The sequence below is a fragment of the Schistocerca piceifrons genome, chromosome X (genome assembly GCF_021461385.2).
Source record: "Schistocerca piceifrons isolate TAMUIC-IGC-003096 chromosome X, iqSchPice1.1, whole genome shotgun sequence".
In the NCBI taxonomy this organism is placed as follows: Eukaryota; Metazoa; Arthropoda; class Insecta; order Orthoptera; family Acrididae; genus Schistocerca; species Schistocerca piceifrons.
The window spans coordinates 353,280,972-353,305,928 of record NC_060149.1 but is presented as its reverse complement, the minus strand read 5'-3'; the positions used below and the strand labels follow the sequence as shown (position 1 = coordinate 353,305,928).

Genomic DNA, 24,957 nt, shown 5'->3' with positions numbered 1-24,957 from the left:
AACCCATCATTTTGATTTCTTTATACTCTTAGTTTATACAAATGAGGAGTGTTATTTACAAAACTATTTCAGATGTTTATGTGAGTGTCACTTCCAACACAACCTATGACTGCAAGATATTTGACTTCCAATTACACATTTGAAAGTAGCAGTCACACAACTAGTCTTATCACTTCCATTATATGGCCACACATATCAGCAATTTCAGCCACAGGAATGTGATACAATGTTTTCTTTTTACAAAACTCTACAGGGCATATGGAATTGAATCTGGTGAACATTATGTACTTTAGGTTCAGGCCCTTATTCTTATTATCATGGGCTATCTCATTCAGAAAAGAGCACAGCACACCACCACTATCACCACCCTCACTATGACTGTCATTAAGCTGATTCCTTGTGGCAGCTCTGGAATTGTGTAATGTGACGGAATGTTTAAGAACAAAGATACAAGTCACTGTGGGTTTAACAATGGCCTACAGAAGCCAGATCAGACAGCACCATAGCACATGGATTTTCATTCCCCTAAACTCAGTGCCTGCGCAACTTCATTTTATCATATACATGAAATGTGGTTACATCTGAAAAGGCTGTCATGATAAGCCATTCTCAGAATGTTGCAGCATAATCACTGCAAGCTGTTCCCAATTGAGCGTGATCCTCTAACAGAATAACATGAAGTAGTAACTGTCTTGAACACTACAGGCATAAGCATATTTGCCTAACATCGTGAGCCACTGGTTCATATATTCAACTGTCTCACTACTGTAAAAATGAATTTCTTTTTAAATTAATCTGGATAATTTGCAGTTTAGTATTTTTTTTATCATCATAATCCAACAGTTCCTGTTTGTCAAAATTCCTGTTTCCAGTGGAGAGTATTGTTACATGTGCTGAACAAATGTTTATTTCAGTATTTTCAGCTACAATACATTCTGTATCTTCTCTTGCATAGAAAACGTTTTCACTCTCTTTCTGTTTTCTTAACTCAATTTTCCATTATTCTTGTTTGAATAGATGTACCATGTCAGTGCTACCAATTTAAAGAAAAGTAAGTTCCTCTTGTTCAGTTATTGAAATGTTCAATACAAAACACACACACACACACACACACACACACACACACACACAGAGAGAGAGAGAGAGAGAGAGAGAGAGAGAGAGAGAGAGAGAGAGAGAGAGAGAAATTCCAGGAATATGAATCTTTATTTATCATAAGTTATTGTCAGAAAACCCTGCCCACTCCAGTTTTACTTGTTGTTCAGAGTGGGTGAAAAAATAACTTTGTTCCACAGAAACTTGTCTACTTCATTGCAAAGGTACCTGTGTGTGTAAGGCATGTCATCTACATAATACATTCATTAGCCTTGCAGAAACTTACAGCATTAAGTACCACAACATCCTGAGAAGTTCTGAAATAACCACTTCAACTCAGACCTGACGAGACAGAGAAAATACTGCAGATACAAAATATAAGATATGTGTAACTTCACTTCATACTAAATTATTCCATGACTGCTAAACAACAACAGCCAAATTTATCTCTCAAGTACCTTTCTAACATTCCTGCTTACAAAAGCATTTTTGCACAAAAGATGTTCAGACAACAAATGTACTTTTTGTGCAAGTACAGGATGTTCATTAACCATTTTACTTCTTGATTTGATTTCAGGAGACCAAATGTCTTTTGAAACTGTGTGCTGATTTTATGCAATTTGAAGGAGATAGTGAACCATAACAACTGAATGCTTTTGGTAAACATTACACCACTAGTATGTGTACTTCAGTGTGTTTAAACATCAGAAAGTTTAGGAGAGTTCAAAAGCTTAGGAGGGCATTCCTACTTTTTATTTGTGTATCTAGCACTAAATATTTCACCCTAGAAACAACTAGCGGTGGTGGTGGTGGTGGTGGTGGTGGTGGTGGTTCCTCTTGCTCATTTAACATTCCATTTAGAAATATTTATTACAGTTAATTTTGCATGAGTGACAAGTATTGGTTAATTTTATTAAGTAAAGATGCAGTGTTTAGTTTATAACTCTCATCTATGCACTAAAGCAGTAGTGTGAATAACCAACATGCAATTTACTACATGAGAAGTGTCCATGGACAGCTACACAGAAGCACTATTATATTTACCAATAAATGAATGAGTTTCAATGACAAATATGTATGTACTGAACATTCATAATCTGCCTGTTAGCAGGAATTTTGCTTTTCCAGTCATTTTTATCATCTCAACAAATGCTGAAAGTTTATTAAAAAGTCTTTGTTGATAAAACAAATCCCATGTCTATATAAAACATCAGTAATACAGAAGAGAAGGGAGAAGAGTGGGATGTACTGATTAACAAAGGCAGGGGTCTTCCACAGCGGCAACAGGAAGTGATAAGATACCAACCCCCACCCACAACTGCTTCCTGCTCTAATTTGTAACAGACTAGAGTTGTTGAAGTTTACTGGTTGAAAATGTGGCAGCCTCTCATCTTTATACTGCTGCTCATTGCTCTTGTAAGTAACATATTCTATTTTTTATTCTTTGACTACATTAAATAGGTGCCTGGTTTCTTGAATGCTTCCAGCAGCATAAAAAGTCCTAGTTAACAATTTCATACAACAGTGCCTCTATCTTGCTGCAATATATCATAAACAGAAAAAGGAACTATATTTATGTTCTACCACTGATACAAAAATGTTTCACTAAAAAATTTAATCTCAAACAACCACAAAGCATTATATGAATGTTTTCAGTGAAAATGATGAACTTTGTCACACTAGCCTGCCTCTGGTTACACTCTAGTGACAGTCAGTTAAGCTGTGTCCAAGGAGTGGTAATGGTGCTCTTCAAGTACTTGTGCGCCAAGTTCACTGTAATGAATCCTGTACGTTGATGCATAATAGCACCTGAGATATATATTTTGAAAGAGGCATCATATAATGTATGAACACCTTGTGCACATTAAGCTGCCAAATACTGAGATACATATGACCTCACACAAACAATTTCAACATAATTTTCTTTATACAGTTTATTGATGTGAGCTAAAACCCAAAGATGTCCCTTACATGTTAGTTTTGGTTCAAAAGACATCAAATATCCATGAATATTTTACATGGAAGAACGAATGTGGTTATAGGCTGTCATCTCTCCTTGTCACAAAGTTATCTGCATTGCACACTGTAAGATTTTCTTATATTGTTGTCCTTGTTTGTGATGATAAATTACAGCATTATATTTTTCATGTAAAGTACATCTATACAATTTACAGTAGATATATTAAAATAAAATATAATTTTCAAGTACAGTGTATTCTATTACGAGTATCTTTCAGTTTTTATTATGGTCATCCAATGTGCTTTTTTCTAAAATAAAAGCACTTGGGTCAGTATGTGAATGACACAACAGCTCACAAATTATGCATGATGCACCCATGAACAGTGTAGTGCACACAGCTCCTTGATTTTTAGAACATAAATAAAAGCCTCCTGGATATGTCTATTAATGGGCCAGGAAGCTAAGAGAGAACTAAGAAACAAGAATGTATTCTTGGTTAAGGGTTTATATGAATTAAAAGTGTGTGTGTGTGTGTGTGTGTGTGTGTGTGTGTGTGTGTGTGTGTGTGTGTGTGAGAGAGAGAGAGAGAGAGAGAGAGAGAGAGAGAGAGAGAGAGAGAAGTTTTAGAGCATTTAATCATTTTCCACTTACTCTTGAAGCAAGCAGCACTGTCAGTGTACGGCACCTCTCTTCATAGGAATTTTATTGGCTTTCCTTTGATACAAGGTATCATCAAAATATGACATGTTTGCTGCTGCTCATTGTAAGATTTGTCTTGGTTCCAGCCAATTCTCACTCACTAATACTCTATTTTTATGACTATCCCTGAATTCACACCTCTAAGAGCTACAAGATTACTGGAATTTCTTCCAAAACTGGCACCATAACTCATTACATTAGCCCCATTATGTCAAGCACTTAATAACTGTACTGTATTTACCACAATCACTTCACTTCAATCAAACTAACATTTTATGGGACATCCTACAATATCTTACAAGTTGCTGACCGTTATTCTAACAAAAGCACATTGGCTGCTAGAGAACAATGGTGAATAACAAAATCAGAGAGACAAGATGTTTAATGTTTTCTAAAACATGATTATTATTAATGAAGTAAGAAAATGATATTTCACTGCTGCAATATGACTGGATGTATAGCTGCATTATTATTAACATTTACAACACCGCAGACAAATAAACGCCTATTACCACAAGTTGCTATGAATGAATTACATCTATTTCAAAGAACAGCTGCTCTACAACAATTCTGAGAATAAGCACAAAAAGAAACAAGTAACCATGTAGATTAACTTCCCAACAATTAGTATCTGCTACAAATTGATGAAATGTTTCCTCACTAATAGATTTAAATAAAATTAGCTCACCATTATATTACTTTCTTCCAAATTGCTTTATACCGTACTGACTAAATCTTAAATATAACAGAGGGAAACATTCCACGTGGGAAAAATATATCCAAAAACAAAGATGATGTGACTTACCAAACGAAAGCGCTGGCACGTCGATAGACACAAACAAACACAAATACACACACAAACACACACACAAAATTCAAGCTTTCGCAACCAAAGGTTGCTTCGTCAGGAAAGAGGGAAGGAGAGGGAAAGACCAAAGGATGTGGGTTTTAAGGGAGAGGGTAAGGAGTCATTCCAATCCCGGGAGCGGAAAGACTTACCTTAGGGGGAAAAAAAGGACAGGTATACACACACACACACACACACACACACACACACACACACACACACACACACACATCCATCCGCACATACACGGTCTGTGTGTGTGTGTGTGTGTGTGTGTGTGTGTGTGTGTGTGTGTGTGTGTGTGTGTGTACCTGTCCTTTTCCCCCCCTAAGGTAAGTCTTTCCGCACCTGGGATTGGAATGACTCCTTACCCTCTCCCTTAAAACCCACATCCTTTGGTCTTTCCCTCTCCTTCCCTCTTTCCTGACGAAGCAACCGTTGGTTGCGAAAGCTTGAATTTTGTGTGTATGTTTGTGTTTGTTTTTGTGTGTCTATCGACGTACCAGCGTTTTCGTTTGGTAAGTCACATCATCTTTGACTAAATTTTAAAAAATATATATGAAAAATGACAAGCACGTGAATGGAAACCATGGTATTTCTCCTCTATAATAACTTTTGTGCATTTTAATAGGTCACTTGAAACACTAAACCATTGGGACAATGAAGTATTTCATATAGGATCACAGTCATTTACTTTCACATTATCAGCTTTTCTGGCAACTTACCATTTTCAATTGCTTACACTGAAGCCAATGTATTACACACAATATATGATGTGTGCAGTGTAATATGCTTCATAATTTATGGGCCAGTCCATATTACTACTGAGTAAAAACCGTAGCCTCAAAATTTCACAAAGTCACTCTAAGTGGGTGTATACGATGTACATCTATATTTTTCATGCACAAGTGCTTGTACAGTAGTCGCGAACAAAAACAATGTTCCATACTTATCAACAATTACCAGTAGTGTTATTAAAATGGTCAATGAGTATGTAACATTTTTCTCATTCGCATTTACTACACCAGTAACTGCACATGAAAATGACAGACTTACTTTGCATACACCCGCAATGACTTTGTGAAATTATGAGGACAACATACAGCCATGTAAGTAACATACACTGGCCCACAGATTTTGAAGCATATGACATCAAACATTGTATGTAATATATGTTATACATCAGTTTGAGAGTAAGCTCTTGAAAATGTTACATTGCCAAAATCAGCTGACAATGCAAAAATCAGTGACTGTGGAAAAATTTATTATCTTTTATTTCACATAGACTAACAGTTCTCTAATGTTCCAGGTAAAAAATGAACCAAATACATGGGGACATTCTTGTCCAACAGCATGTACTTGCCACTTAACCTTATTTAAAGACTTGTCACTCCACCGCTGGCTCAAACAAAGGGGAAATCATCACCAAGAGACAAGACTACTGCAAACATCTAAGCAAAACAATGAGGTAAAATTATTCTCAAATTATTGGACTACAACCTGAAAGCACCGCTGACCCCAGATGTAGTTTCTACACTATTTTAATTGCTAGTCAGTAGTTGATGAGTGATAAAGAAAATTCATTATAAATATCTTTTAAAGTAGGTGACTGACTTCTGTATTATTCCAAGTTATTTATGAAATATTGTTTCTCTGGAATTTTGGATGCAATCTCTAAATACGAGTATATAAGAAGTACTCACGAAGCTTTATTCATCACCTTTAAAAACAATTACTTGATTAACTTTCTGTTTGTTTGCAAATAAATGTCTGCAGTCTCTGTACACATGAAATCTGTGTGCGACAGTACTGTAGCATGCAACTAAAGGAGTAAAAAAGAAGACAGTGCAGCCTACTGACAAAGTGGATTATGGTGTGATAATTCATTTTCAGCAGCTAAAGAAGTACTCTGACTTGGCCTAACACAGCTGCAGCATTTTCACTGCACGATACGCCAATTTACCAATGGGCTGCACCATCTCATTTTGGCTCCTCTAGTGGTGCAGGTATTCATGTGTGTACCAGGACTGCAGACATGTATCCGGGGCAAAAAAAAAAAAAAAAAAAAAAAAAAACACAATTAAAACTTTATGACTAGCCACATACTTCCACTGTACCATCCACGATGAAAACTTTCAGTCAAGGGTAAGATAACTACACTCAAAAAAACTTATTTCGCATGTATATTTCCTGCTAAAAGTCTCTTCTGCTTAGTGTGTTACTGTCTACAGATAATACTCCTTGCTTATTGATATTCATTAAACCAAGTGTCAAATGATGATGATAAAAATATTATACCAGATTTCTGTATAAGAATGGTCACTTGTTAGTCATTAATTAATCAACCTAATCGGATGTGGATTCAGTCAAAGCTGCAAAATGTCCAAATCAATGAAGTATTTTAAATTGTTCATTTGTTCAAAGATTCTTAGTTATAACACCTAAAACAGTCAATTTTCAGACACAGGTGAAAATATGGGTAATTCATTAAAACACAATGACAAACTTGACTACACATTAAATAAATAAATAAAAATGAAGTAAAGTGTAAAGTGCACTGTCTGTAATAATGCGCTTTTTGCAGTTTTCTAATACAGCAATTAACTTTGGAAAAAAAAAGTACCTGACATAAGAACAGAAGTATGTTACACCTGAGAATGAAAAAAAAAAAAAACACACACACACACACACACACACACACACACACACACACACACACACCAAAAACCATTCACTTCATCTACAATGCATGAAACTACCAATATACAGTGACAGAAAACAAATCCAGAACCAAGAAACAATTAACATAGAGTAATGAAATTTTGGGAATACATTTGTCTAGGCAATATATGTAAGTGATTAACCATGCAATATTACAGGTTAGCATATGCATGAGAAAAACCATTGTAAATATGAAATGCTGGTGCATGAATTAGGGGTATAACCTCCAGACTCTTGAATGCAATCATGCAAACTAGTATGCATTGCATCATACAGGTGCCAAATATCAGTTTATGGGATGCAGCTCCATGCCTGTTGCACTTGGTAGGTCAATATATTGATGGTTAATGCTGGCTGTGGACGACGGTGGATATGTTGTTAGATGATGACACACACGTGGTCGATTGGAGACAGCTCTGGTGATCTAGCAGGCCAAAGCAGCATGTTGATACTACGTACAGCATGTTGGGTAAGAACAACGGGATGTGGGAGAGTGTTATCCTGTTTGGAAACATCCCCTGGAATGCTGTTCCTGAATGGCACCATAGTAGGCTGAATCACCAAACTGATGTACAAATTTGCAGTCAGGATGCGTTGGATAACCACAATAGTGCTTCTGCTGTCATACAAAATCACACCACAGACCACAGCTCCATGTGTAGGTCCATTGTGTCTAGGCTGCAGACAGTGTGGCTGCAGGTGCTCACCAGGCCGCCTCCTAACCACCACACAGCCACCACTGGCACAGAGGCAGAATTGACTTTCATCAGAAAATGTAACGTATCTCCTCTGAAGTCGGAAACAGTGGTGGTTTGCAGTCGGTGAAATACACACTACAGGGTGTCCAGCTCGAGCAGTCCTTGAAGTAACCGATTTGTAACATTTCATCATGTCACTGTGATGCCAACTGCTGCTCAAATTGCCGAACACGACTGTCTTCCCTTTCGGTACTGCCATGTCGCTGTATGGAGGCTGGGCTTCTTGAGACTGTACCTTCCGTGACTACTACTGCCAGCAGTCATGTAGAGTGCCTACATTCCTGCCAAGTTTTTCTGCAGTATTGCAGACGCAACATCCAGCCTCTCCTAACCCTATTACATGATCTGGTTCAAAATTAGTGAGTTGCTGATAATGGCATCTTTGTCACTTTGAAGGCATTCTTGACTAACATCAACTCACTATGTCCAAGCTCAAGGATAACTTTACTGTCCTGACCGTTACAGCGCATATTTAAAGCATACCTGATTTTCACTCTCAGAAGGGTGCTACTACAACCACCCTTATGCACCAGGTGTTAAATATGAATAGACATCATCGTTCATATTTAGAAAGAAACCTACCAACTTTTGTTTGTCTCCCACAACTCCTCCTTGCATTTGGGATTTTTTTTAGTGTATAATAACAAGATACATCATATAACCAATTCCATTTTATTAGCATTATAAGCACTTTATTCAAAAGTGTATCCTGATGGAGACAACTCCATACAGTATAGGTTGAATAAGAACAAGAAGGAGTAAAAGTAGAAGTATGAGGGAGTAGAAGTAAGCACTCACTATATATTATTACTATCATTATTCATATGGTTTATAACATCAACCACAGCAAATGAGTTCAAAGTGCTGGATTTTGTATTTTATCACTAGTCTGACACTTCCAAAGCACCCAGGACAGCACTATGTATTGGCGGATCATTCACATAAACTCTAGTAAAGTTGCTTTCTGCAGCTGGTTGATGGATAGATTACCAGTATCAGTGGTTTTCAAGTGCCTCTAACATCTCTTGGCACTCTTCCCAGTATACAGAGAATCACTGGGACCACTTTCACTGGTTTATGCCAGAATTGCAGTAGTCCACTTTTCAAGTCCTCATATGTGCCAAGTTTTTCAAGCTGTCTCTTACTGATTTTGCTATCACCTAGAGTTACAATGTCAATGATCCACAATTTCTTGAGTCTGAAGTCCCACAGTAATTTGGCATGTTTGTTTCAGTCAAATTTTTCTGCTTTGTGGTCCCACCATTTGCTTGCTACCAGCAGATGTAAATTTGACATAAGTTATAGTGGATCATTCATGTCACGTCGTCATGCCTATGTTTGTAATCAGTCTAATCTCTTTGTAACAGCTCAAAATATGATCAACTGTTTCGTCAGTCTCTTTACAGAGTCTGCAATTTTGGCCTTGTGCTGCTTTCTCGATTCTGGCTTTTACGACATTAGTTCTGATGACTTATTGACTTGTTCTTGGGCAGCAAAAATTAGTCTTGTCCAGTGTTCCATTGGTGAACCATGATAAGATATTTCTTTAAATATTTTGCTTTCAACCTTCTTCAAAAACACAGCCCACGAGATGCTTTACTGCACATGCTGTCAGTCCAACACTGGAGTACAGCCTTCAGGTACTGATTCTTGGTTTGCTGTATTCTAGAAACCGTCTGAAGTTCACTAAGATGTACAAGTCAGCTAAGTGTCATCAATTAGAAAGACTTCAACCAGGATGACAAAAAACTACAGATGGGGTTTACCACCCAATTATGCCATGCAATCATTTCATCTTGTTGTTAGTAACTTCAGTCAGAGTTAATTATTTCCTATCTTCCACATAGTCTGACAGTACTTGTTTCTCTTTTTCTGTTATCTACTGTCATCTACTGCCTGCTTTTCTGAGCAAGTTTAGCCTGACAACGTCACTGCAAGGGTGGAGTGCTTGCTTAACTGTCATGAGTTTTCTTGTATTCCTGTCCAAACTATGTAAATCTACTACTGTCCCGTTCACAATCCCTGCAGTATCTGATGCTAAGTATGGCCCAGGCACTGGGTACCTTGATTATATTGCCGCCATTCAGTTTGCTTTTCAAAATTTTACTGAACCTCTGAGTGTACACTTCGTTGACCACATTTTTTACATGCTCATGCTTGATGAAATCCAATTTCAAAATGCCTATGTATCTGTAGGCTTGAGAGCACTTGTCCATTTCGTACTTTGATGCCTCCACTTTGTGATTTGGTTTTTCTTCAATGCCATTTGAGATTTTGCTCTTCTTTAGTGCTAATGTGACACACCTGTCTAAGTCAAATTCAATGCTGATATCACTGCTTACGGTTCGGACTGTATTTGTCAGAGGGAGGATTTCAGTTTCAGACTTTCCATACAGTTTCATGTCATCCATTATAAGTATAATTATATTTATTTTTATTATTTGATGCACACACAGTAAGATAAAAAAACCGAGTGTAACTGATGTCTTATATCTTAATTTAGGCATTTTATGAAGAAGACATGTATCCACCAGACGAGACACCAGACTATGAGAATGTATTACTCAAAATGGCTATGTGTGTATTGCCAGCTGAGGCTGATCTCCATGATCTCTTCAGACAAATACCTACTGATGTTCAAGTAAGTATTCCTATTAGTCAGTTGGTTTCATGTTCACTGGATCATTTTGCACAATGAATAGTAATCACGTAAAACTAGTCATTTTACATTCACATTGCAAATTAATTTGACAATCAGTTATATGTTTTTAACTTTATTATATTTCTTTAAATATACAGATTGGAGTTAGTAATTGCTACCCACTACCTTTTACACATTGCAATAATAGAAATTCTTCTACAAAATAGAAGAAGTTGTCAAAGAGCAACTTTTTCAGTTTCTTCACAAGTTTTACTTTGCTGTCTGTCAGAAATTTCATATCACTGGGTGGGTGAGCAAAAATTTTTAAATTTTTGTTCCAGCATTGTGCACCCATTTTTGTGTTAAAGACAACCTTAATGTAGAGAAATGAATGACTTTTTCCTTCTGGTAGCGTAATTATGAACATCATTATTACTTTCAAACTGTAGTGGTTTATTTCCAACAAATTTCATGAGGGGATAAATATACTATGAAACAGTAACCAGAATGCCCAACTCCTTAAACATATGTCCACAAGATAATTGTGGGTGAGCACCACATAATATTCTTACAGCTTGTTTTTCCACAATGAAGACTTTCTTTCTTAAAGCTAAGTTGTCCCAGAACATTATTCCATATGTCATTAATGAATGAAAATATACAAAATACTAATTTGTGCCTCCCCTAGATTTTCAATGATTCTGTGTGCAAATGTACTTGAATTAAGTTGTTTTAAGAGTTCCAATATGTGTTTTTTCCAGTTTAAATTCTAGTCAGTATGGGCACTTAAGAATTTTGAAGTTTCCATCTATCTATTATTTCCTCACCCTGTGCTACATTTCTCATTGGTGTAGTACCCCTAAACATGCAAAACTGAATATGTTGTACCTTCTTAAAACTGAGAGGAAGATCATTAGCAGAAAACCCATCAATGATAGTTTTAAGAACATTGTTTACCATTTCTTTTTATTCTGTTAAAAAAAAAGTTCAAATGTGTGTGAAATCATAACTGCTAAGGTCATCAGTCCCTAAGCTTACACACTACTTAACCTAAATTATCCTAAGGACAAACATACACCCCCATGCCCGAGGGAGGACTCTAACCTCTGCCAGGACCAGCCACGCAGTCCATGACTGCAGTGCCATAGACCGCTCGGCTAATCCCGCATGGCTTTTTATTCTGCATGTATGCTAGTATTGATTACAATACTAGTGTCATCTACACAAAGAATTAATTTTGCTTGTTGTATGTTACACGGAAGATAGTTTACAAATGAGGAACAAGAGTGGAGAACACATAAATGGCACAGTCAGTTGAGTAACACTTCTGAAACCCAAACGGTGATTTGCTGAGGATATTATTGTTGCTAAGGTGAGATACTGTTCTAGAATACATCACCTTCTCAAAAATTTTCGAACATGTCAGCAGTGAAACTGATCAGCAGTTGCTGTCATATTTCTTATCACCTTTCTTAAAGAGGGGTTTCAGTTTCTCTGGAAAAATGCCTTGACGTAGTGATGCATTACATATTTCAGATAAGACCGGAAATATTATATGGAAACAAATCTTTAGTACTCTATTGGAGACACCATCAAAACCAGATGAGCTTTCATTTTTTAGAGAATGTATAATTTTCTTGATTTCAGAAGTAGAAGTTAGTGATACATTCATATAACTGAATTTTATACGAGTTACTTTAACATATTGCTGTGATTTTTCTCTTGGCCTGTTTGTCCCTATGCTTTCTACTACATTTAAGAAATTATTAGTGACTACATTCATAATTTATAGTCCTTCCATTCAGTTCAGTTGTGATGTTATCCTATTCTGTGACTGGTTGTCCTGTCTCTCATTTCACTACATTCCATATACCCTCAAGTCTGTTGTCAGAATTACTGATTTGTGACACAATGTGTATAATTCATAATTTTTAATAACCTTTTTAGTAATTTTGAGTTGTTTTTGTAGTTTGCAACTACAGCAGGATCTCTACTTGTTCCTACCAACAGATATATTTCCTTTTTCCTTTCACAATATACTTTAATCCCTCTAGTGATCCATGGTTTTTTCACATGGCACTTTAATTTCCTTTCTGATTAGCTTACGCAGAAAGCTGTTTCTAAACAATTATATGAATTTATCATGAAATAGGTTAAGTTTTATGTTAGGGTTTGGTTCATTATAAATTTCATACAAGGTCATCGCTTGTAAACTATTATTAAAAACATTTGTCCTGGAGTCATCAATTATTCTAACTCATTTCCACTGACGTGTATTCGTACTGTACAGCATTATGTTAATTATCCTAACACATTGTACATCATAATCAGAGAGACAATTTATTACTGCATAAAAAATTGCTTTCTTGCTTTGAGCTACATCGAGGAAAACATTATTTACTAGAGTCCTACTGTCTTTATCCACGTGTACTGTAAACTTAATTACTGGAATCAAATTGTAGGGTCTAATTAAAGTTCCCGGATCATTTTTTGTATCATAATCCTTTAAAAAATCTGCACTGAAGTCACCACAGACTATTAACCACAAGCACCTGTCCGACAGATTGCACAGTAACGAATCCAGATTCCTTACAAGCTGCTTAAAATTTCCATATATAAAAGTTGACAAGATGCCTTTCTTAATGGCTCAAATGGCTCTGAGCACTATGGGACTCAACTGCTGAGGTCATTAGTCCCCTAGAACTTAGAACTAGTTAAACCTAACTAACCTAAGGACATCACACACATCCATGCCCGAGGCAGGATTCGAACCTGCGACCGTAGTGGTCTCGCGGTTCCAGACTGCAGCGCCAGAACCGCGCGGCCACTTCGGCCGGCTGCCTTTCTTAATCTCTGTTGATCTGTCATGGTTACGCGACACTGGCCAGTCAGATTAAAAAAACCAGCCTAATGATTTCAGAACTTATTATTTTATTTACATGACCTATTTTGGCATCTCATTAATGCCATCTTCAGACCCTTCATGTTAAAAACAATGAGTACATGTCAAAGTTTACCACTAGTTGACATTACAGAAAATGAAGCGTAGTATAAAATACCCTTGAAACCTACAAAATGCAACAGTAAGAAGAATACCTGTACACACACAGCACGACAAAGCAGAATATGCACATATACTGGTTTGCATTGAAACCAACTATTTTGACATAATGGAGCCATAATAGAAGAGGCCAAACATTACAAAAAATAGGCAGTACTCAATACTGGGTGCATAAACGAATAAATCTTGTCTAGTTTTTTTATAAAAAAAATTTCATAACTCATATAGATGAGAATCACCATAGTTCTCATGCAAAACAATCCTCATTCAAATTAAAAGTCACTATTTGACCTATAAGTACACAGTAGTGCGTGCATATCTATTGCCCAAGTAATATCACCACTAGTGATATATGAGTATTAGTTGCCAGAATGTAAAGAAATGCAACCAGAGGCAAAACCCAGCAATCGACAAATTACCAAGTGAATAACGATAAGCAAAGAACTTGTGAGAAATATTTATAAAATACCTAGGTGGCATAATGTTATATATCAAATCTAAAAATAAAAAGATGTGACGTAGAGTCTCTTAAACATCAATTAATCAACAGGCAAATACTAGGGGGATAAGCAAGGAACCCCAAATACCATATTAACCATGAGGAGTCCCCTGAATATTTCAGTTCACCATGTAATTACTATTCCTGTAGGAATATAGGCTATCTCTGTATTTACAGAATGGCAAAACCTATCCAAATATTGACTAACACACAGCAAACTGTTTTGCAGAAGCTAGTGTGGGGATGGACCAGGCTAAAAGTAGGGTGAGTACTGCTAAAGTTCTTTGCTTATCGTTACTCTCTTAGTAATCTGTCAGCCATTGGGTTTTGCCTCTGGTTGTGCTTTTTGGTATTCTGACAACTATTCTCAAGTATCACTAGTGACGATATTACTTGGGCAAAAGATATTCACACTACTGTGTACATCATAGGTCAAATTTCGACTTTTAATTTGAATGAAGACTGTGATTCTTGACTTTCTCCCGGCGTATTTGATAATCAAAATATCCACGGGTATGCTGCCGGTCTATAGTGTGCCCGTTGGACACTATAGACCGGCAGCATACCCGTGGATATTTTGATGAATGAAGACTGTTTTTCCTAAGAACTATGGCAATTCTCATCTACATGAGCCACTGATTATTTAAAAAAACTACACAAGATTTATTCATCTGTGCACCTGATTTTCAATATTGTCTTTTTTTAAATGTTTGTCATGTTCTATTATAACTCTGTTGTGTCAAAGTAGTTAGTTCTGAAGTTAACCAGTATCTGTACATATTCTGCTTCATTGCAGATTTGCGTGCACAGGTACTCTTCTGAACACTGCATGTTGCATTTTGTAGGTTTTAAGAACTTTTATTGTTATACTTCATTTTCTGTAATGCCAATTAATGGTATGTCTTGACATATACTACACGTATTGTTGTTTTAAACATGCAGAGGCCTGAAGACTGTGTTAATGAGATGCTCAAACTGAATAGTTTCTGAAAACCTCAGGGTATCTGATGATTTTGCTGTGGTAAAAGATGTCTTTTTTGGTGAGTATGTCTGTTTGGTTCAATTCAAAATAGTCCGTGAACTACAAAGAAGAGACTGGATATGAAAAATATGAATGTATTATGACAAGACCAGCTCAGATCGAGAGGAATAAGATATCCATCGAGGTTGCACAAAAGAACAGTGTATACAAGTGCAGCAAACTGACTGCTTAATTTCATATTGTTATGAGATCTCTCGACACTAAATCTCAAAGATACAACTGAACAGATTTTCATTTACTGCACACAAAGTTTCCTTAACATGAATTACTGTAAATAGAAATTTCACTGGGAGTTTCATGATAGTCACAAAATTCCCAGTAGCTGCAGAACTCTGCAGATAATTTTTTCATGTATTTTTGTAATAGTTTCGATGAATTACTCTTTATAAACTGGGACTGAATTTCACTTGCATAAAATACTTTGTCTTGATCACAGCCCCCGCTTTCAACCAACAGCCATTTTCAATACCTATTTTTGCTAATATTTTAATTTTACCGTAGAAATCTCAGATTGTGTGTCTTCTTACATGGTTGATAGTTTTCTCTGACAGTACAAGTGGCTTGTGACTCCAGGAGCAATTATGTGTACTGAGCAGGTGAATGGCTAATTTCATAGCAACTTTGAAAAAGATATCTCTCAACACAGCTTATGTTCTCAGCAAAGCTAGGTATATTTGTGGACACCAGATCTTAACATATTCCTCATTTCCATGCACAATTTTATGTCATCCAAGTTCATTAGTAAGGTTTCTCAACATAGTTTTGTTGTTAGACATGTCTCATGCCAGAGGTGTAGGCCAACTTCTGTGGGAGGAATTAGGACCAGAATACCTGGTCACAAATTTTTTCAAACCAAGTGCTAGTCTGGATCAGGTGACAGAGGATTTAGGTTCACTCTGTAAAGGATTTACCAGGGAAGACACCGTGGTTATTGTGGGAGGGTCAGGGAACAGTATCGACAGAGATCCTGGGTACAGTATAGAGTGTGACATGGTAAAGGTTGCGTCGGCATCGAGACGCACCAATGTTGAATTTGTATCTGTCCTGAGACGCCACGACCGGCCTCATTTGAACTCTTCTGTTGGGAGAGTTAATTTGGAGTTGGAACAGCTGCTTGGGTCGGGTGCGGAGGCTCATATTGGTGTGGTTCCTGTCAATTCTCTCAGTAGGTGGGCCTATACCAGGCACGGCCTACATCTCAACAGGAAAGGGAAGGGGAAACTGGCTGGGGTAATAGCAGGAAATTTAAGGGGGGGAGGCACTGCCCTGAATGGTAAAATACCATTGGTTACAGGTGTTGGAGCAGCACCTTTTTTAGGATAGGTAAGACAGAAAGATGTCAAGTTCTATGAAAGGTCAGGATTGAAACACATCTTCAGTTTAGGAAAGAAATTAAACAGCACAATTCTAGCACATTTGATAACCAATCACAGCTGTCAAATACTAATTTTCACCAATCACCAGAAATTTTATCTCCAACAAGTTGTATCTCAGTCCTAGGTAATTGCATTGATGAATTAAAGTCACCCAACCCAGTTGACATAATCTGCCTCTCTGAACACCATGTGACCACTGCTATAGGAACTAGGCCTAAGCACAATGAGAAACTCAGACAGGAGACTACTGCAAATGTTAGAATAAGGAAACGTTCTCATAAAAGTATAATTAAAAATGATGTAAGTATATTTCATCAAAATATTGGGAGTTTAAAGAATAAAGTAGATGAGCTTCTGGTTTGTTTAGAAGATTTAGAAGCTGAGGATGAAATAGATATACTATGCCTGTCTGAGCATCACATTGTTACTGATATGGATAAGGTAAATGTAAGTGGATATAAGCTCTCTGCACATGTAATTAGAGAAAATACGGAGAAAGGAGCAGTTACCATATATGTCAAAAGTTATCATTGTGCAAAAAGTATAGAAACAAAAAAGTTTTTTGTAGAGAAACATATAGAAGCACGTGCCTGTGAGCTTAAATTAAATAAAGGCACATTTATAATTGTAACTGTATATAGGTCCCTATCGAGAAATTTTCATCTATTTCTGAAAAATTTGGACTCCTTGTTGTGCTATCTGTCAGACAGGGGAAAGCAAATTATTATTTGTGGGGACTTCAATGTAGATTCTCTGAAAGAGGGTAATAGGAAAAATGACCTTGAAGTATTACTCGGTTCTTTCAATTTGACACCCGTAATTGATTTTCCTACTCGGGTGGTAAAGGATAGCAGCTCACTGATAGATAACTTCTTTATAGACCAAGATAAGTTTAACCAGATAAATGTTCACCCTGTTGAGAATGGTCTTTCTGATCATGGTGCACAGCTAGTTACAATATATGACATAGCTCCATTCAGCAATACTAAACAGTCCTCCAAAGTAGTACGTTCAGTCAATGATTTAACAATTGCAAATTTCAGGGAAAGCCTACAGCAGTTAGACTGGGATGAGGTGTACCGTGAACCCGATGCCAATTTAAAATATAATTTATTTCATGACATTTTTGTAAATGCATTTGAAAACTGCTTCCCCAAGAAAATAGTTAAATATACTCTTAAGAAACCTTGTAACAAACCATGGCTTACTAAGAGTATAAAAATATCTTGTAACCGGAAAAGGGAAATGTATCTGACAGCAAGAAAGAGTAGTGACCCAGAAACTATCAGACATTATATATAACTACTGTGCTATATTAAGAAAAGTTATTAAAAAATCCAGATGTATGTGTATCATGTCTGAAATCAGCAACTCTGATAGTAAAATTAAAACAATTTGGAATATTATTAAAAGAGAAACAGGTCAACCAAGAGCACAGAAAGACAGTATTACCATCAAATTGAATGAAAACTTTATGAACAAAAAGTCAGAAGTTGAAAATATTTTTAATAATCAATTTCTAAATGTTGTGGATATAGTAGGTTCCAGGTGTTCATTAGAAGATGCTAGGCTGTTAATGGAAGAGGCCATACCTATGCAATTTGATACAATTGAAATCTCACCCACTTCTCCCTCTGAAATTAGGAAAATAATAAACTTGCTTAAAAGCAAAAACTCACATGGAATTGATGGCATTTCCAGCAAAATACTAAAAGCTTGTTCTCAACAGATAAGTAAGATTCTCAGCCACCTGTGTAATAGCTCTCTGCAACAGGGTCATTTTCCCTGATAGACTGAAACATGCTATTGTTATACCTTTGCATAAAAAGGGGGATACATCTGATGTCAACAGTTACCGTCCAATCTCCCTTCTAACAGCTTTATCCAAAATTTTTGAGAAAGTAATGTATTCAAGAGTAGCTTCACGTATGTGTAAAAATGAAGTACTAACAAAATGTCAGTTTGGTTTCCAGAAAGGTTTTTCAATAGAAAATTCCATATATGCTTTCACCAATCAAATTTTGAATGATCTGAATAACCGAACACCACCCATTGGGATTTTTTGTGATCTCTCAAAGGCTTTTGATTGTGTAAATCATGAAATTCTGCTAGACAAGCTCAAATATTGTGGCATGAGTGGGACAGTGCACAAATGGTTCAATTCGTACCTAACTGGACAAGTGCAGAAAGTTGAAATAAGCAGTTCTCATAATATGCTAAGATCAGCACATTCCTCAAACTGGGGAACTATCAAGAATGGGGTTCCACAAGGGTCAGTCTTGGGTCCTTTGTTGTTCTTAATATACATTAATGACTTGCCATTCTATATTCATGAAGAGGCAAAGTTAGTTCTCTTTGCTGATGATACAAGTATAGTAATCACTTCTGAGAAACAAGAATTAACTGATGAAACTGTCAATAATGTCTTTCAGAAAATTACTAAGTGGTTCCTTGTAAACGGACTCTCACTGAATTTTGATAAGACACAGTACATACAGTTCCGTACAGTAAATGGTATGACGCCATTAATAAATATAGACCTTAATCAGGTAGAATATTCCAAACGTTTAGGTGTGTCCATTGATGAGAGATTAAATTGGAAGAAACACATTGATGATCTGCTGAAACGTTTGAGTTCAGCTACTTATGCAATAAGGGTCATTGCAAATTTTGGTGATAAACATCTTAGTAAATTAGCTTACTACGCCTATTTTCACTCATTGCTTTCATATGGTATCATATTTTGGGGTAATTCATCACTGAAGAATAAAGTATTTATTGCAGAAAAGAGTGTAATCAGAATAATAGCTGGAGTCCACCCAAGATCATCCTGCAGACATTTATTTAAGGATCTAGGGATATTCACAGTAGCTTCTCAGTATATATACTCTCTTATGAAATTTGTTATTAACAACCAAACCCAATTCAATAGTAATAGCAGTGTGCATAACTACAATACTAGGAGAAAGGATGATCTTCACTATTCAAGATTAAATCTAACTTTGGCACAGAAAGGGGTGAATTATACTGCCACTAAAGTCGTTGGTCACTTACCAAATAGTATCAAAAGTCTGGCAGATAATCACCAAGTATTTAAGAAAAAATTAAAAGAATTTCTGAATGACAACTCCTTCTACACCATAGAGGAATTTTTAGATATAAATTAAGAAAAAAATTTTAAAAAATAACAATATAAAAAAATAAAAAAACACAAAAAAATAAAAAAGTTGTTATATGAACTTAAGTATGTTGTTTAATTAACTTAATTATGTTATGTATTGGAAAATTTGACTCGTTCCACATCATTACGAAATATCGTATTCATGATCCATGGAACTAGTATTAATCTAATCTAATTAATCTTACATTCTGCAGTGGGCTGTGTTTTGTTTTGAAACTTCCTGATAAATTAAAACTGAGTGCCAGACCAAAAGTTGATACCCACTGATGTGCCACAAAAGAGCAGTGTATAAAAGTACAACAAATTGACAGCATCATGTTAAGTACCCTCTGCTACGCACTTCACAATGGCTTGTAGAGTGCACAGTTGAAATTGACATACAACTAGCAACTTTAACACTTGTGGGCAATGATTTTGATAAATGAACTATCCTTGCAAGGTTTGAGTCCAGAACCAGCACACATTTTAAATTTGCTGTAACTCAGTCAACAGGCTGGAATAAAGTAACACAATCCATCTTCCCTACATTTGGCTAATAAATCACTGAAAACAACTAAAATACTGAAACTATCAGGATGTATGATGGTTAGTTTAACCACAGAGTTATAAAGTGTACAGAAGAACAATACCTGCCTGAAAGAAAAATTCTTTTTTTTTTGTTCCCAAGAACATGTGACACAGCTTAGTAACATTGAACATTTTGCTATCAAAACTTGTGAACATACAAAAATTGAGTACTGGAAGGGTGGTCGGGGTAAAAGTGGAAGAGAGCTACAATGTCAACACTTTTTTCCTCACATTGGATAAAATCTCAGCATCTGGGTAACATATTTTTCAAGCAAAGTATTTCTCATTATCCAAAATTTCGTAAAATTCCTATGGAGTGGGAATAGCATCATACATGGAACTAACACATTTGTTTCTCAACACCACGCCTACTGTGTCCACAGACTCTGCTAAATGAGGCGAAATAATGATTGTTTTTATGCCAAACTATGTTTTGCATCATTTCCTTCTGTGTTTAAAGTTTGCACAAAAGATAATGTGCAGTCAAGTTACATTCTGGCATTTTAGGTTCCTCTGAAAATGATAAACACCACATATCTTTCACTGGTAACAGTTCTCTCTTTTCATCCTCCAAATATACTTAATCATCTAACCTTACAGTGTTGAAGCAAACACCTATTATACAAGAAATGCTTATTTTATTATCTGTGAAATATATGTGATTCAAATGAAATTCAATGTCTTATTTCAGGTACTGTCTTTACTACATGGCAGCAACACTGGAAATATAAATCTGGAGTTCCAGCACACAAATGGCTTCGAAAATTTAATAGTGCTTGAGGTCTTGGGGTATGACAAGGATGAAGATACAAAGTATCATAGCAGAGTACGAAGGCGAAACACTGACATAAATAGTGCCGATGGTGAAATAATATTACATGATAACGTCATGAAACATCTAACATCATTACAGTATGTGAACTTACAAAATGTGAAATTACGTGGCGAAGTTAAAAAAAATACCCCTCAGTCAATTGGAATACCAAATTCTATATTTGATATTAATTTAAACAAACTTTCTGAGGGTTACTCATTGGAAAATGAACAGTATTTTAGCACGAATGATAATGCTAATCAACATTTTGTGTCATTTATAGCTCCAGATACCAGTGACAATGAAATTCTTCCATATAGTGAATACATCAAGGAGCAAAACAATGCCGGCTTGTCAGTATTTGCTGGCTTATCACAGCTTGTATTTTTGAGAATAGTTAATTGTGGACTGCATAAGGTAAACTGGGAAATGTTTGAAGGGCTCAGTTCCCTTGAGTATCTCTCACTAGAAAGAAATCATCTTCTATTTCTTCCAGAATTTGCATTTCATGGAACACCTAATCTAAAAACTCTCTCTCTTGCACGAAATAAATTACTAAACCTGCACAGTACTTGTCTTGCGGGACTTCTTGAATTAGAGAAATTGGACTTGTCTCATAATAATTTTTCACATCTCTCTGAACTATCTTTACCTCCTTTCCCCAAACTTCATACTGCTAATTTCAAGCACAATCCTCTAGAAGCAATCTTTGCCAGTACATTTGAAATTATGAATGCAACATCTGTACTGTATATTGGAGGAGATGGATCTACATTAGATATAAAACCTAATTCTTTTGTAGGATTACAGGCATTAAAAAAACTGAATATATACAACGTTGGGGTTCCTCTGCTGGAAAGGGAACTGCTTAGAGGAATGCCAAAACTTACAGATCTTGAAATGACGGGCACAATTAATGCCCTGTCATATGATGCTTTTCTTGAGGTGCGAAAACTTGAAAGACTTGTCCTCAACCACTGCAACCTGAAAACAATTTCTATGGATGCCTTTTACGGTTTATACTCCTTAATTCATCTTGATTTGTCTAATAACTTTTTAGAATCACTGCCACCAAATCTTTTCGATCAACAGACATCCCTAAAGGAACTTTTACTTCATAACAATTACCTCACTGAATTACCCACTGGTTTCTTCAGGAATGTTCCCGCAAAAATGATACGTCTTGATGGCAATCCTTGGCACTGTTCATGTGCAATGTCAGACTGGCAGCCAGTAGCAATTAACAAAGTAAAGCAGAAGGTTATGAAGTTCTGTGACTTCCATTACGATAAGGGCAGCATGTGCAAGACAGACCATGAGGAATACGTGTATGACAAGAAAGTTGTCCCACGATGCAATACGCCTAAGAAATATAAAAACTGGACTGTTTTCCACACTTTACGAAAACAATTACGCTGTACATCAAGAAAATATTTGAAGGCATACAAAAAAGTTCAGCTCAAAAAACAATTTGATTCTGGAAAAGCCTTGCGCAAACAAAAGAATGAAAAATATCAAATTCAGCAAACCATTAGGAGTAATTTGAAGACTTCAGTAATACCTCAATCAGAAAAGCTTCCATCATACGCTGACAATGAACCGGGAGAGCCACAAAAAAATGCAACAACAAAAACAGACATTTCTAATGTAGTATCAGCAAATGGTAACACATATAAGTTACCTGATATGTCTCAGGAATCAGTAAGAAAGGTAAATTTTATAGGACAGACTGACAACAGCAACAAACTCAAAAGTGATATTAACAATAGCACAGACCTGCCATCATCCTATAACATTACAGTGGTGGAATCAAAACCTTTGAAAGTGGTTAATGTACAAGACAATGATGCAGGACAAAAAAAAATTGTACCTACCACAAACAGAAAATCTGATGAGAGAGAGGATGGCATAATTAACTATAAGCACAAAGAAAAGGCAGCACAAAAATCCAACCAATCAAAGTATGATGATTACTCAGCAGAGCTACAAAATAGAAATTTTCACAAAGATCACACCAGAAATGTTCCACAAAAATCACTTAATATTTATGACAACAATGGAGAAATATCCAAAAAAGCTTGGAAACTTGAGCTCAAGAGAAAGCACGAAGAGAAACTTCGAAAATATGCAGCAAACCTGTGACATTTCCCATGAAAATAAATTATTTTGTTCCAGGAAATGATGATTGACTAATAACTTATTTTTAAGTTCATAAAGCTCCATTTAGAGCCCATCAAACATTAATCACAAAAGTGGTTAATGATGAATTTTTGTATATAGGTATTTATATACAGCTGCTGCTGTAGGGGCCTTTGAAACTTTGTCAGCCTCACAATTAAAAACACTGTAAATATTTTGGTAAATTTATTCAATGGGTACAGTGACAGAATGTATTAAACGGACTGGAATTTTCATGTACCTTTGTTATGCATATATTAATTATCTTTTTTTTGCACCTTCAAGTAAAGTATAGTGTTATTGCCACCACCACCACCACCACCACCACCACCACCACCACCAATAGTAGTAATTGTACTATGTCATGATTACTAATAACTACTTGAGAATTATGCACATGCACTGGGAACGAATCCTCGAAGCCAAACCTTCAGCTATCATACCCACCCACTCTTTCCACATGTGGCAAAACTGGTGAATTAAGCAAACAGCCAATAATTAAGGAAGTTGTTTACAAAAATCATTTTGACACTGCATGAAAACAAATTGCTCTTTAATTTCATTTCAGTCACAAGTCTGTGTGTGTTAATTCTGACTCATTATACATACTTTTATGTACAAGACATTTCATGTAAAATGTGTTAGCCATAACAATTTTAGTATATGCAGATTCAATTGTTTTAACCATGCACCTACTAGGATGATATTTTCATGCTGTAACAGCAAATCTAATAATTACATGTTAATGATGATCATTTGACAAAGATGGCCATCTAGAACACTTCTTGCATGTTCTTGCAGCTATTTCATGTCTTCCTATTACCAAAACTTGTAAAATTGCTGAATTCCTAACAAGGACGGTCTTTCCGTTCTGAACTGAACAGAACTGAACTGAAAATAAAGAATTATATTTTGTATCGTGGTAATTTAAATTCTATTCACCACCAGTAAATCCCTTGGACTTTAAAGGACTGTCATCTAAGTGTTAAAATGCATGATGTCAATTTAATTATCGGTAGTAAGTTTTGAAACATTCATCAAAGAACTACTAAAACAATTCTTTTTATGAAGACTGCTTACAAAGGAAAAACTGCACATATTTTTAGTCTAAGCCTATAGAACAAAAGGTACATTGGATAAAGAACATACAAGGTATGTGTAAGAAAATCAGTTTAATAATTGCCATTACCACTGTCTGTATCAAACCAAAACTTATGTTAATTAGCACATATTTTTCCAATCTTTTTGATTTTTTATTAACACATTTACCATGCAATATCACTACACCACCTAAAAAAATATGCAAATAGTACGTAAAGTGAATTTCCAAAGGAAAAAATAATCAACACATTTCATAAGGCTGTATAATTTGTTTTGCAAGGTGTTCAGTGCTAATAACATGGAAGCTACTGAAATACGAGTTCAGACACCTTTTTTACCATCAGTCATCAACTCAGTATAAATAGTCATGAAAGACAGTATACTTCAAATACAGTATAACATCCCTAAACACAATTC

The 24,957-nt window shown here is 35.9% G+C and overlaps 2 protein-coding genes across 2 annotated transcripts in view; one reads left to right on the top strand and one right to left on the bottom strand.

Moving 5' to 3' along the window:
* The window catches only part of LOC124721120 (congested-like trachea protein), a 168,136-nt gene that overhangs the window by 9,557 nt on the left and 133,622 nt on the right, over positions 1-24,957 (bottom strand). The window lies entirely within an intron of this gene.
* On the top strand, positions 2,410-24,356 carry LOC124721119 (slit homolog 2 protein-like). Its single transcript, XM_047245936.1, has 4 exons — positions 2,410-2,511; positions 5,911-6,069; positions 10,584-10,721; positions 21,139-24,356. The coding sequence occupies exons 1-4, from the start codon at positions 2,470-2,472 to the stop codon at positions 23,401-23,403; spliced, it is 2,604 nt and encodes an 867-aa protein (XP_047101892.1). The 5' UTR covers positions 2,410-2,469; the 3' UTR covers positions 23,404-24,356.